Source organism: Camelina sativa, chromosome 5 (genome assembly GCF_030686135.1).
Source record: "Camelina sativa cultivar CO46 ecotype springtype chromosome 5, ASM3068613v1".
In the NCBI taxonomy this organism is placed as follows: Eukaryota; Viridiplantae; Streptophyta; class Magnoliopsida; order Brassicales; family Brassicaceae; genus Camelina; species Camelina sativa.
The window spans coordinates 9,901,559-9,914,574 of record NC_141884.1 but is presented as its reverse complement, the minus strand read 5'-3'; the positions used below and the strand labels follow the sequence as shown (position 1 = coordinate 9,914,574).

Below are 13,016 nucleotides of genomic sequence, written 5' to 3'. Positions count from 1 at the left end.
TAGTCCTTTTATTTGTAATAAAATTCGACCCTAGAAGGTCCCCCGCTGCTGGACCATTATATAAGGTCCCTTCTCAGTAATGTAACCTTTTAATTTTAATGAAATAAAATGAGAGTTTTCTTAGGTTATCTTCTGAGATAGAAGCAACCACCCTTTTCTCCTTCTTCTTGTGTGTGAATCCTTGAAGACTGAGATTTGACTTATCATAGATCCTTTCACAGATCTGTGTGGCGTCCCTCAATCCACCCATATATCCTTTCATCTTCCACTGCTACCAAATAGACAGAACAGTGTTTTCAACCATTTGTCTATTCTCCATCTCTTCACTGCGTTCCATCTATCATCCACCGAATAGGCAGAACAGTGTTATCAACCATTTGCCTATTTCCATCTATCCACGTGGGTTCCCTCATCTGGGTTCCTATATCAACAAACTTCGTCGGATATTGGTAGCTCCCATATCTGTCCTCGAATCTTCAGTGGAAGAACAAAACCAACCTGCACCTGCAAGAGCATTTGTCGCTTTCCAAGAGCCATCAACAAAACACCGATATCCTGTAAAAGAAGTAGGAAGAAAAGGGGTGGGCCCCCTTTGTCTTGTAGAGGGGACAAGTGGAGTGTGGGGTTGATCCTCATCCTCCACCAGACATTCGCCTCCCCCTCCGCCAAGCGAACTACATCCAGTGGATTTTCCATCACATTCTCAAAAATACGAGCATTTCGCGCCTTCCAAATATACCACATAAGCCACGGGAACGCGGCTGTCTGAGAGCCCGGATTAGAAGAACCTAAGAAATGGTCTACATTAGCATAAATAGACTCCGTCGGGAAAGAGCCAGGACCGACAGGAACCTGAGCTAAAGCCCACGCCTGCCGAGCCGGTGAGCATCGGAAAATAGCATGATTAATTGTTTCCTCTTCAGCCCCACACCGTACACACGCGGAGTCACACGGAATACCCCGCCGCCGCAGATTTGCCGAAACCGAAATACATCCTGTCAACACCTGCCACATAAAATGTTTAATTTTTGGTGGACAGGAGACATCCTAGACAGCAGTCAACAGAGGTGTTATCTCTGGACCCACTCGAGGGACTATCGTAAGCTGTGGAGCAGGACGACGTTCCACTTCATAACCAGATTTAACAGTGTACTTTCCTGATTTCGTATAATGTCAACCCATGGAATCATCTAGGCGACGACTTCCTAAAGGAATAGCCCCTATGAGATCAACATCTTCCGGGGCAAGAAACTCCTTGAGCCTATCCATACGCCAAGTATTAGTGTGACAATCAATTAAATGAGAGATTTTAAGAGAAGGATCCTTATGGGGACCCTTGCTGAACGCTGGTCTTGGGGATTGAGCCGGTACTCAGGGATCCGTCCATATCGAAATGGAGTCCCCCGAACCAACCCGTAAAATAAGGCCTTTATTAACCAAAGATCTAGCGGAAGTAATACTTCTCCACACGTAAGATGGAGAATAAGAGCGTATCGGATCCATAGAGTTGGAATTGCGATAATACCTGCCCTTCAAAACCCGAGCAAACAATGTATCCAGGGCCTCAATCAGCCTCCACAGTTGTTTTACCAGCAATGCCGAATTAAAAGCATCGACGTTCCTGAAACCCAAGCCCCCCCAACTGCTTACTACAACAGAGTTTATCCCAAGCTAACCAGTGCAACCCCCCAGACTGTCCTGAAGTACTCCACCAAAAATTTGCCACTGCACTCGTAAGTTTTGACGTTATTGTTTTCGGTATCCAAAAACAAGACATCACAAAAGTGGGGACAGTCGTGGCAACGGACTTGATCATCACCTCTTTTTCCCTTTGGAAAGAAGTTTTGCCGACCAACCCGTCGTTTGTCCCTGAAGACGGTCCCGAACAAAAGAGAAAACTTTTGTCTTGGACCCTCCCAGACTCTCCGGTAGCCCGAGGTATGATCCCATCCCACCCAAATTCGAAATTCCCAAAACCCCCTGCATCTCTGTCCGCATAGCGTCATCCACCTTATGACCAAATTGAATCGAGGATTTGGCAAAATTTATTTGCTGACCCGATACAGCCTCATACTGTTTTAAAATATCCAAAATAACCCCACATTGAACCTTATCCGCTTTGCAGAAAAAAAGACTATCATCTACAAAAAGCAGATGCGTAATTGGCGGGCACTTGTTTGCTACTTTAATCCCTGTTATTTGTTTTTCCCGTTCTGCCCGCTTAATATTTGCAACTAAGACCTCCGTGCACAAAATAAACAGATAAGGAGACAAAGAGTCTCCCTGCCGTAAACCCCGTTTGGGGACAATCCTACCATTGGGTTGGCCATTTAAAAGAACCTTATATTCAACAGAAGTGACACAAAACATAATCCGAGAAATCCATGTCTCCCCAAAGCCCATCTTCCGTAACAAAGCCTCAATAAAACCCCATTCAACCCTATCATACGCCTTACTCATATCCGTTTTGATCGCCATAAATTTTCCTTTACACGATGGATTTGTTCATAATCCATGGAACATCTCCTGAGCGATGAGGATGTTATCCGAAATCAATCGTCCTGGGACAAAAGCAGATTGCGTATCCGAGATAAGCTAGGGTAACACACCTTTTAACCGTTGACACAAGATTTTTGAAAAAAGCTTATACCCCACATTACACAAGCTAATGGGCCGCATTTCCGCCATCCAGGTTGGCTTAGCCACCTTCGGAATCAAGCAAATATGCGTCCTATTCAGACTTTTATCAAAAACACCCTCTTCAAAGAACCGATTTACCATAGCCACAAGATCCTCTTTGACCACTCTCCAAGCCTTCTGGAAGAACAACGCTGTCATTCCATCTGGTCCCGGGGCCTTATCCGGAGACATCAGGAATAAGGCCTTACGGACCTCCGCCTCCGTTGCTGGAGCTGTTAAACGTTCGTTTACGTCCTCCGTTATTACCCTCTTCACCTCGCTTAAAGCATCCTCAAAATTTGACGGATTAATAGAAGTAAACAAATCCTCAAAATACGAGACCGCCACCGTGCAAATATCATCATCCTTAGTTGACCAAACATTATTCCTGTCATAAAGGCCAGTGATCCTATTGCGAGCCCGTCGCTGCTTTGTTTGAGCTTGAAAATACTTCGTGTTTTTATCCCCCACCCGCATCCATCGATTACGACTTTTTTGATACCAATAAATTTCCTCATCATTATAGGCGTCCCGCAGACGCATGGTTAAATCAGTGATAACCCCCAATGAAACCGCATCATCCGCTTGAGCCACTGCCAACTGGCGTTTAAGGTCCTCAATAGTGTCTCGTCCAAACGGAACCTGCTCCTTGCACCAATGAGATATAGCTCGTCGGCAATTCACAATTTTGTCCACAAAAGATGTCGGACCCTCATGATGTCCCCCGTTCCATCCCTGCGAAATAGACTCCATCAGACCCGCCTTGCCAACCCACCTACGATCGAACATAAAAGTTCGTCTCCCTCGCGATCTCTTGGCACCTATATTGACAATAAGCGGGGCATGATCCGAAGCGATCCTTGGCAAATATTCTGTAACCGTGTCCGGAAACAAATCATGCCAGTCCTCGTTACCCAAAGCCCTATCCAAATGACAACGGATTGGTTTTTTATCCCTCCAACCCCTCCACGACAAACAATCTCCGAGATATGGAAATTTCAAGAAACCACAATCCCGAATCATCCCATTAAAGGAAAGAAATGAAGAAGCAGGACGAAGTTTACCCCCTCTCTTCTCATGATTACCTGTTAATTCATTGAGATCCCCAATAATAAACCAGGGAGTCGACCGAGTTGAGCTTATTCTCAATAACCGTTCCCATACTAAATCCCCGATTTTTAGGGACAGGATCCCCATAAATAAAAGTGAGATTAATTACTCGCCCATTGTAGACAGTCTCGACATCAATTAAACGGTTTGACTCAAATAAAATTGACACATCAAAAACGTCTTTATTATAAAAGAGAGCCAACCCTCCACTACAACCAATAGGTTCCACAGTTTTTAATTTTTTATAGCCAAAATGGCCTACAAATTGTTCCAAAAAAGAAAATGATTGCTTTGTTTCCATTAGAAATAAAAAGTCTGGCCTATGCTTATTCCATAGATCCCGGAGATTCCCGATGGTGGCCTTATTTCCGAGACCTTGACAATTCCAACTCATAATATTCATTTAAAAACCATTGGTTTTGGTGGTTTTAGTCCACCGTGACCTCCCTTAGGCCCTTCCTGGGCCTTAAGAGTATGCTCGCTTTCCCCAAGAGCCGGAACAGTTAGAGGAGGTCTTCGCCTTGGTGACAATAGCAGATTAGTGTTCCACTTCTTCGTGCTGACCCCCCTAAGAACCAAATGTCCTTTCCTTTCTTCCCCTTCTCCCCTTGAGCCGCCTGAATATCCCCGCTAGTCGGTGCCATGTAGACATCCCCTACACCATCCGACTCCACCAGATCTTTGTCAGCCCCCTCTTCAGCCAACATATCATCTTCTTCCATGTCAAAAAGCTCCCCAGCAGTCTCTCCCACCACCATAGGATCCTTGTCAACAACACGAGTACCGTGTAATCCCAAGTCTCCAATATCGAGCTCCTCCACAATTGAAAACTCCTCAATTGAAATATCCTCAGCCAAAACCTCTCTCATTGGAACCTCAACACTAGGGGCACTCGAACCTGCCGCTGCGACTGTAACAGCACAAGAACCACCAAGTAAAATCCCCTCCTGCTCCTCTCCCGCTTTTTCCTTAACAACCTTAACACCAACTGTATCCATAGGAGGGATACCCGACTGTGATCCTAAACACACATTACCCACAGCTCCAGGCGAACCATCGAGAATCTGACCTTCTTCATGAGGGCTCTCCACCAAACCAATGTTGCTGTTAGACCCTTCCTCAACAATAGTATCCTGAAATAAAGCCTTCTTGACAGATTTTTGTTTTGACTGCCCCACCTCTGCCTCCCCTATCTCCTCCGAAACTGGTGGCAAGACTGGAGCAAATTGTTGCCGAGCCTGACCCCTAGGGAGACCCTGCCTTCCCCGGAATTCCTGTGTGGTACCCGAACCAGAAGCCCCCTTGGACGACCCCTTTCTGCGAGACGACGAGCCTGAATGATCCTCTGCTCTAGGTTTAGCACCCCCATGGTGAGACCCATTGTGATATCCCTTGGAAGCACCACCATAAGAAGAACCCCTTCTCACATCTGCCAGAACCGCCCCTTTGTAGCTCAGAAGCTGACCCTCATCTTGCTTCTCTTTCGAGGGAGAGAGTCTAGAAGCCAAATCCTTACCCTTCGCAAGGGGACAAACAACCTCATCATGACAAAGACTACTACACTTCTTACACCACCCATGCAACCTCTCATAGAACAACTTGACCACTGTGACTTCCCCATTGAAGAACTCGATATCCGTCTCGAAACACAAAGGTTTCAGACCATCGATGGTCACTCGCACCCTCCCTCTGTCAATATCGACAGCCTCCACCACCCCCAAGTCAGAACCAATGTCTCTAAGGAGGGGTTCCGCCCAGAACTAGATTGGAATATCAGAAATCCGGACCCAGAATTTTAGTGATGAAGGATAATTAGGATCCACCACTGGTGTCCACCTCACTAAGGACACCATCCAGGAATCAAAGTGATAAGGCTCCTTGGACAAAACCTCAACAATGTCCGCCTCCTCGTCGAAGTGGAACTGAAATTTGCCTGATCCTAGATCAGCACCAGCGACCCTCCCCTCAACCTGCCAAATGCGAGGCAACATGATCAACAACGATTTCATGTCTTGCACTTGTGGGTTAAAACACCTCCCGACCACAGTTTTTGAGTAACCCGCAATAATAGCCGAATTGTCGAAGTATGAGATCTTGATTCTGCGCCTTGGCATCACTTCCCCCTCTTTCTGACCCGCTAAACCCTTCCCCATGAGACTACCTTGCGACATATTAACCCAAACAAACACTCTCAAACACACAACTTTGTGACCCAAAAGAACCAAAAGCAAAATGAAGAGAAGATAATCAAGAAAGCAGTGCCGAAACATAATGATTCCCAACCTTCTTTTATAGTGAAACCACCACCAAACAATCCAGCAAAGCATTAAACTCCGAAGATACTGAAGGTGGAACCGTAATGAAGAAGATTGATTCCCCAAGACAACAAATGGAATTATTCCCATCAAGGTTGATACGACCCACACACCCTGCACCACAAACCTTAACTCCACCGATCGACCAAATCTGATAAACTTCCCATAAACCCTTCTCCCGCAGCTATGACAGCCCATATCAAATCCCGTATCTGTCAGAAATCGCAGACAATGAAGTTCCAATCTCTGAACTCTCCCAGCTATCAAACCACAAGAAGATCCGCTCTTAAAAATCCAATAAGTCAGAGATTCAGCCTCAAACATCAGTTTCTCAGACCTAAAATAGATCAGATGTGAAACCACAAACGGCAAGTTACCGACCTTGTAAAACCCCCATCGCTCAAGAGAAAGAATACAATCCCGAGATCTTCGTTCTTCCTTGTAAACCTCTGATACATCTGAATCCCTGGTAGCACCAAATAGAAACCAAATCTCCAGAGTGAACCGCGAAACAAGCACAAGAATCCCCCAAAGTATTGACCATATCAAGCCCCCATCACTCCAAATCGAGGAAATTGGGAAGCCGCATCCAAAGCTATTCCATCGAAAACCCACAAATCCAGAACAAAGCGCCAGAGTAACTTGGAAGATCCCAAAATCTCCAAAAACAAACCCCCAAATCTCCACCAGATCCTTTCTAGGTCAAAAACCCTAGATCGCCGTCGCCTTCAGCATCGCCCAAGAGAGAGAGAGTATTTTTTTTCTTCTTCCTTTTTGTATGTCTGACTATTTTAACGGGAAAAGTAGTGGTTTTGCGCAGGACTGGGCACGGGACGGGTACCCTTGAATTTTCTCCGACCCTTTACTCGTCCCGACCCTAACGGGTAACAGAAAAAATTTACTCATACTCGACCCTTAAATAACGGGTACCCGTTTCTCCGGGTACCCGGTAAAAAATAGTTGACCCTTTACTCGTCTCGACCCTTTATTATTACCCGGAAAACGAGTACCCGATAAAAAAATGTTAATAATCGCAATAATAATTTTATCTTTTGAAATCCAAAAAATGAAAAATTCATAAATTTATGCAATATATAGTTCCAAAAGTTATAAAATTACGAATTTTGAAAATAAAAATAATATATTAATTCACTTAGGCTAAGTTGAACTTAGGTTTTAACTCTAACTCTATAAATTAATAATAAATAATAATAATAATAATACAAAATATTAACGGGTATTTACGGGTCGGGTAGCAAAACGGGTAAAGGGCCGAGTAACGGGACGGGTATTGAAAACTAAACTAATACCCTATACTCGTCCCTTACTCACGGGTAATATAGTTATAATACCCTTTACTCGACCCTAAAGCTGCGGGTACCTTTTTTTCGGGACGGGTACGAGCCGAGTAACGGGTCGAATACGGGTAACGGGTATTAGTGCCCATGCCTAGTTTTGAGTTATGGGTTTTGGAAGACTTCGACAAAAAGGAATTGTCCAATCACGTTTATGTATTTCCTCCTGTTTGGCAAAATATAGTTAAGAAGACCATCTTATGCTTTTCTGGAGTGGTTGGTACAAATGAATTTGTGTTTGTGCCGATAAAGGTGTCTGATCCTTTCTATGTTTTCTACTACAATATCGAGAAGAACACTGTCGTTAGAGTGGGAGTCCGAGGAATGGAAGCGTTTAAACGTTATAGTGTTGAAGCCTTTTCAAATTATGTGGAGAATGTGGAGCTTATTCGAGCCTTTTAGGAATTTGTAACTTGAAGATTGTGTAACAAAGCTAGTTTTTCTCTTTTAAGTTTTCATCATAAGGATTAATGACCATGTCTTAACTCTAGCTAACGTTACAAAACCCTAAAAATAGCACTAGGTCTGGCACTGCACATCTTCTATGTGGTCTACAAAGGTGGAAAAGCCTTAATTCTAGCTAACGTTATGGAAGAGCCTTAATTAACGTTACAAAATCCTAAAAAGACACATATTTCATAAGCCTTAATTCCATAAGCTTCACATCTTCTATGTGGTCTACAAAGGTGGAAAAAACTGTTATGATGAAACGCTTTCCATTCATTGGAAAGCCGGCACTGCACATGACTAATAGTAAATGTTTAGAGGGTTTTTAGAAAATAGCACTGGGTCTAGGTAAAGTTTGAGCCGGCCCTGGTCATGTGGATCAAGGTCTTCCTTTGTGAATTGAAGAAGTAAAAAAGTATCATGTTGTATGTTCTTTAATATTTCGAAAAGCAACAATGGTCCAAGCATATACATATATGTATTGCCACCTTTGTGGAAGAATGTAGTTGAAGAGGCCAAGTTTTACTTTGTTGGAGTTTATATATCTACGAGTACAATATTGAAAAAGGAACAATCGTTCTTCTCGACATTGTAGTAGAAAACATAGAAAGGATCAGATTCCAAAAGGAGTCGTTGGTACAAATGAATTTGTGTTTGTGCCGATAACACTGTCTGATCCTTTCTATGTTTTCTACTACAATGTCGAGAAGAACACTGTCGTTAGAGTTGGAGTCCGAGGAATGGAAGCGTTTGAAGGTTATAGTGTTGACGCCTTTGCAAATCATGTAGAGAATGTGGAGGTTATTCGAGCATTTTAGGAATCTGTAACTTGAGATTGTGTAATATAGCTAGTTTGGCTCTTTTAAATTCTCATCACAAGGATTAATGACCATGTGTAGTAGTTATCATTTTGTTTGCTTATTGGACATTAGTACGTTTTGTTTCCTGTGATAAAGGGATATGCATCTGATATAGGTTCTCTAAGGCATGTAATATGAGAAAGAAAAGCGCGAAGAAGCATGAGTAATGTGCTGGCACGTGAAGAACTGAAATGGGAATGGAAGCGTTTTAACATAACAGTTTTTTTCCACCTTTGTAGACCACATAGAAGATGTGAAACTTTTGGAAGTGTCTTTTTAGGATTTTGTAACTTAAAGAGAGATTTTGTAACGTTAGCTAGAATTAAGGCTCTTCAGTTGTCATCATGAGGATCATGGGATCTTAATTCAGTCCATAACTTGTAGTTTATCTCCTTTTGGCTTATTGGATGACTATATTCTGTTATTTTTTGAGATTCTTTTCTGGATATATATGTTTGAACACTAGAGTCTACAGAATATGTTCAGTACACTCCTAAGCCTAAAAAGATTATGGGTGAAAAATATACCGAGAAGGCGAAGTGCTTGGTTAAGAAGAAATTGTTTGGCAAGACAGACACTCATATCATCAGTAGAAAACTAAAATTACGGTCACAAATACAGAGCGACAGAGGAAAAATAAAAACAGAGTGCTTTACATCACATCTTCGTATGAATTTATACAGAAAGTAAAGTTTGGGCATATAGACTGTGAATTAAATGTTTTTATTGATCCTTTCTTTTGTTCTTTGACATCAAAGGTATCACAAGCCGGGTGGGCATTTTAACCGAACCAAACCAACCAAACTCAAACCGACCCAAACCAAAATCCAAATATACACTCAAACCATTTAGTTAGGTTTTTCCTCAACCTGAACGGTTATCGATAACCCAATGTGTTTATGTTAATCAATATTATTAGATTTGGATATATGTAAGAGCAAGTACATTAGCGTTAGTTTGGTTCGTCCTTCGGTATTAAAATTTTAAATTTAGATCGAAATAAACCAATTCTCGAAGAAACGTTCCTCCAAATGGGACGTAATTTGCTGCGTCCTTCTTTACACGTGGCAGCGTCTGCGTGGTTGGTGTTGTTTGGGTAGGGCGAACCCAAAAATCGGTTCGTCCAGTTCATTTGTGTTTTCTCTCCGACTCACTACAATTTAAATTTAAAATATTATTATTTTATTCAGGGGACCAAAATATTATTATTTTATTCAGGGGACCAACTGTGAGAGATACCAATGCTCATACCAAACTTAAGAAACTCTGGAAATAATCTTATTATATTTGAGGGACCAAAATGTATCCTACACCAATGCCCATGCTCTAAGCTCACAAGTACTACACACGATTGCATATTGCCAAAAGGAGGTTGTGAACTTCTACTTAATAGGCATCTGATTATAATATGGTTGGTTTTTTTAGGTTTTGTTTTTCGTGGTTTATTTGAATTATTCAATTTATAAGTTGTTGATTATTTTAGGATATCAAAACACAATGAATTTGGTGAAGTGACCTTAGTGTAGTGGCAGGAGGTAAGTCCATTTGTAGAAGGCACCATCACACCAGGAATCGAGTCTGCTTTCTACGAATGTAGGAATTTGGCTAATGGGCCGGCCAGTTGTGGCCCAATGGTTAACAAAAAAAAAGGACAATGAATTTGTTTCTTACATTAATTGATTTTTCTTGAACCGAATTAAAACTGATCCGAACCAAACCAAACCGAACACAAACCAAACGAAACTAACTTTGGTTGAGTTTTATGAAAACCGAATAAACCGAACCCAAACCAAACCCGAAGGTTAACCAAAATTCTCACCCCTGCTGGCCAGACACTAAAGGGGGTGTATTGAAAAAATGATTTTGGAGGATTCTATGAGATTTAGGAAATTTGGAATTTTGATAGATTTTAGGAAAGTTGATATGATTTATAGTAAAATTCTTTCAAATCTCACATAAAACCATGAGATTTGGATTTCTGTATTTTTAACTAAACAAATTCTCTCAAATCCTCCAGAATCCCTAAAACTTATTAAAATCAAAATCCATAAACTGTTTTGAATAACAGTGGATTTTAAAGTTGAATTTTAAATTATCAGTTCAATAACAGAGGATTTTAGGAGACTTTTTAAAATCCCCAATTGAATAACATAGATTTGTAATTTTTATACAAATCACCTAAAATGTCAAGTTGAATACACCCCCTAAATATTATCACAATGTGAATGCCTTCTTTTCTGAATTCTTGGTCAATGCATGTTTCCAGATTTTGTATTTTTTTTTTTATAAATCCTAATCCAATAAACGGGCCTGAACATTTGGGCTAGATGGGCTTTCTTTTAACCAAAGATTTTTGATTAACAGAGAAAAACTCTAAACTTTATTATACTGCGTGTTTAGGGCAAAGTGAGACTACATTATTATTTTTTTGTTGTTTTTGTACATTGAAGAATCTGAGGCGGGTCTAGGGTTCTTCTTGCTGCAGTGTCTCCAGTCTCCACCATGAAATCACGGCGTCAGAACATTTCTCGGCGCAATACGCGATCGATGACCTTTGTAAATGGAAGAGGAAACACGTTGCCGATCTCAATCGAACTCGTGATGGAGATATTCTCGTGGCTGCCGGCGAAATCTATAGCGAGATGTCGTTGCGTGTCGAAGCTCTGGAACGCCGTACTACGCCGCCCAGATTTCACGGAGCTGTACTTGACCAGATCTTATTCTGACCGCCCGCAGCTCTTGTTCGCCTTCCGCGACGAAAAGGAAAATGGGTTCGTCTTCTTCTCCTTACAGCATCCTCAAAACCCTGTTGAGAACTCGTCCTTTGCTGCAGCCACCAGTCGTTTTACCCATTCCCTCAAATTATATGATATCGTTGGTATTAGTAACGGCTTCGTCCTTCTTAGAGGTATCAAGAGAAATCCTCCAGGAGTGTTGTCGTTGCTATTCAACCCCAGCACCGGACAATCGTTACTTTTACCGGAAGTGAAACCGGTAGTGAAGCCCGATTGCTATATGATTGGGCTGACTAAGTTTATGGGGTATGATCCAGTTAAGAAACAGTTCAAGGTATTGTCCGCTAACATGTCAGGTGTATGCGGAGATTATGAAAGATATGACGAGTTTCAAGTTCTGACACTAGGAATTGGGAAACCATCATGGAGAATGGTCGAATGTTGCTTACCCCATTATCCCAAATCTGGAGGGATATGCATCAATGGTGTTTTCTACTATCTAGGTGCGGCCGACAGGGGTTTTGATCAATCAATAATGGTAGTTTGTATTGATTTAACTTCTGAGAAGTTCAGCTTTCTGAACTTCAGTGGACCGATGCAAGGTGCAACTACTCTGATAAATTACAATGGGAAACTAGGTTCCCTTATGTCTAAATATTTTTATGGGAGAGATACAAGTTTTGAGTTGTGGGTTCTCGACGACTTGGAAAAAAAGGAATGGTCCAAGCATGTTTTTGTATTATATCCTCCTGTTTGGCAGCATGCAGTTGAGGGGGCCACATTACGCTTTTTCGGAGTGGTTGGTACAAATGAATTTGTGTTTGTGCCGGCATTTCTGTATAAGCCTTTCTATGTTTTCTACTACAATGTTGAGAAGAACACTGTCGTAAGAGTTGGAGTTAGAGGAATGAAAGGGTTTTATGGTGATAGTGTTGACGACTTTTCAAACCATGTGGAGAATGTGGAGCTTATTCGAGCATTTTAGGAATTTATAACTTGAAGAGGTTGTGTAACATAGCTCTTTAAAAGTTCTCATCATAAAGACCATGGGAATCTTACTTGAGTCGTCGTTATTTCTCCGCATCTCTTGGGTAAGTTATCATTTTGTTTCCTTGTTGGATATGTATGTTATGTTTCCGGTGAATCTGTGATGTTGTGAAACTTATGTGGATACTTAATGAATCTTATTATCTTATTTATCACTTTACATAATTGCTAGATCAGCTTTAACGAACCTCCGATATTTAGGCCTAAATTTTAGGCTAAATGGGGTTTCCCTTAAACAAAAAAGCATGCACAATCTTTTTTTCGAAATGGAGATTGCAAACTCGGTATCTCCACCATGAAATCACGGCGGCGGCACGTCTCGGAGGATGGTCTAACCATTTCCCGACGACGCAATACACGATCGAATACCTCACTTAATTAGTGAAAGAGAACATTCATTTCCGATCCCAACAGATCTCATTAACGAGAGATATTCTCGATGTTGCCGTCGAAATCTATAGCTATACG

General features: G+C 41.8%; 1 protein-coding gene and 2 pseudogenes across 1 annotated transcript; 2 read left to right on the top strand and 1 right to left on the bottom strand.

The window, feature by feature from the left end:
• Positions 1-271: 271 nt before the first annotated feature.
• LOC147943485 (uncharacterized) lies at positions 272-3,876 on the bottom strand. Its single transcript, XM_087512258.1, has 7 exons — positions 2,651-3,876; positions 1,526-1,621; positions 1,203-1,261; positions 1,087-1,157; positions 649-1,005; positions 436-555; positions 272-337 (listed from the first exon to the last, which is right to left on the bottom strand). Exons 1-7 carry the CDS (start codon positions 3,874-3,876, stop codon positions 272-274), a joined length of 1,995 nt encoding a protein of 664 aa, XP_087368384.1.
• A 3,673-nt stretch (positions 3,877-7,549) lies between these two features.
• Positions 7,550-7,861, top strand: LOC147943484 (putative F-box protein At3g23960 pseudogene; annotated as a pseudogene).
• A 3,452-nt stretch (positions 7,862-11,313) lies between these two features.
• On the top strand, positions 11,314-12,486 carry LOC147943483 (putative F-box protein At3g23960 pseudogene; annotated as a pseudogene).
• Positions 12,487-13,016: the final 530 nt, after the last annotated feature.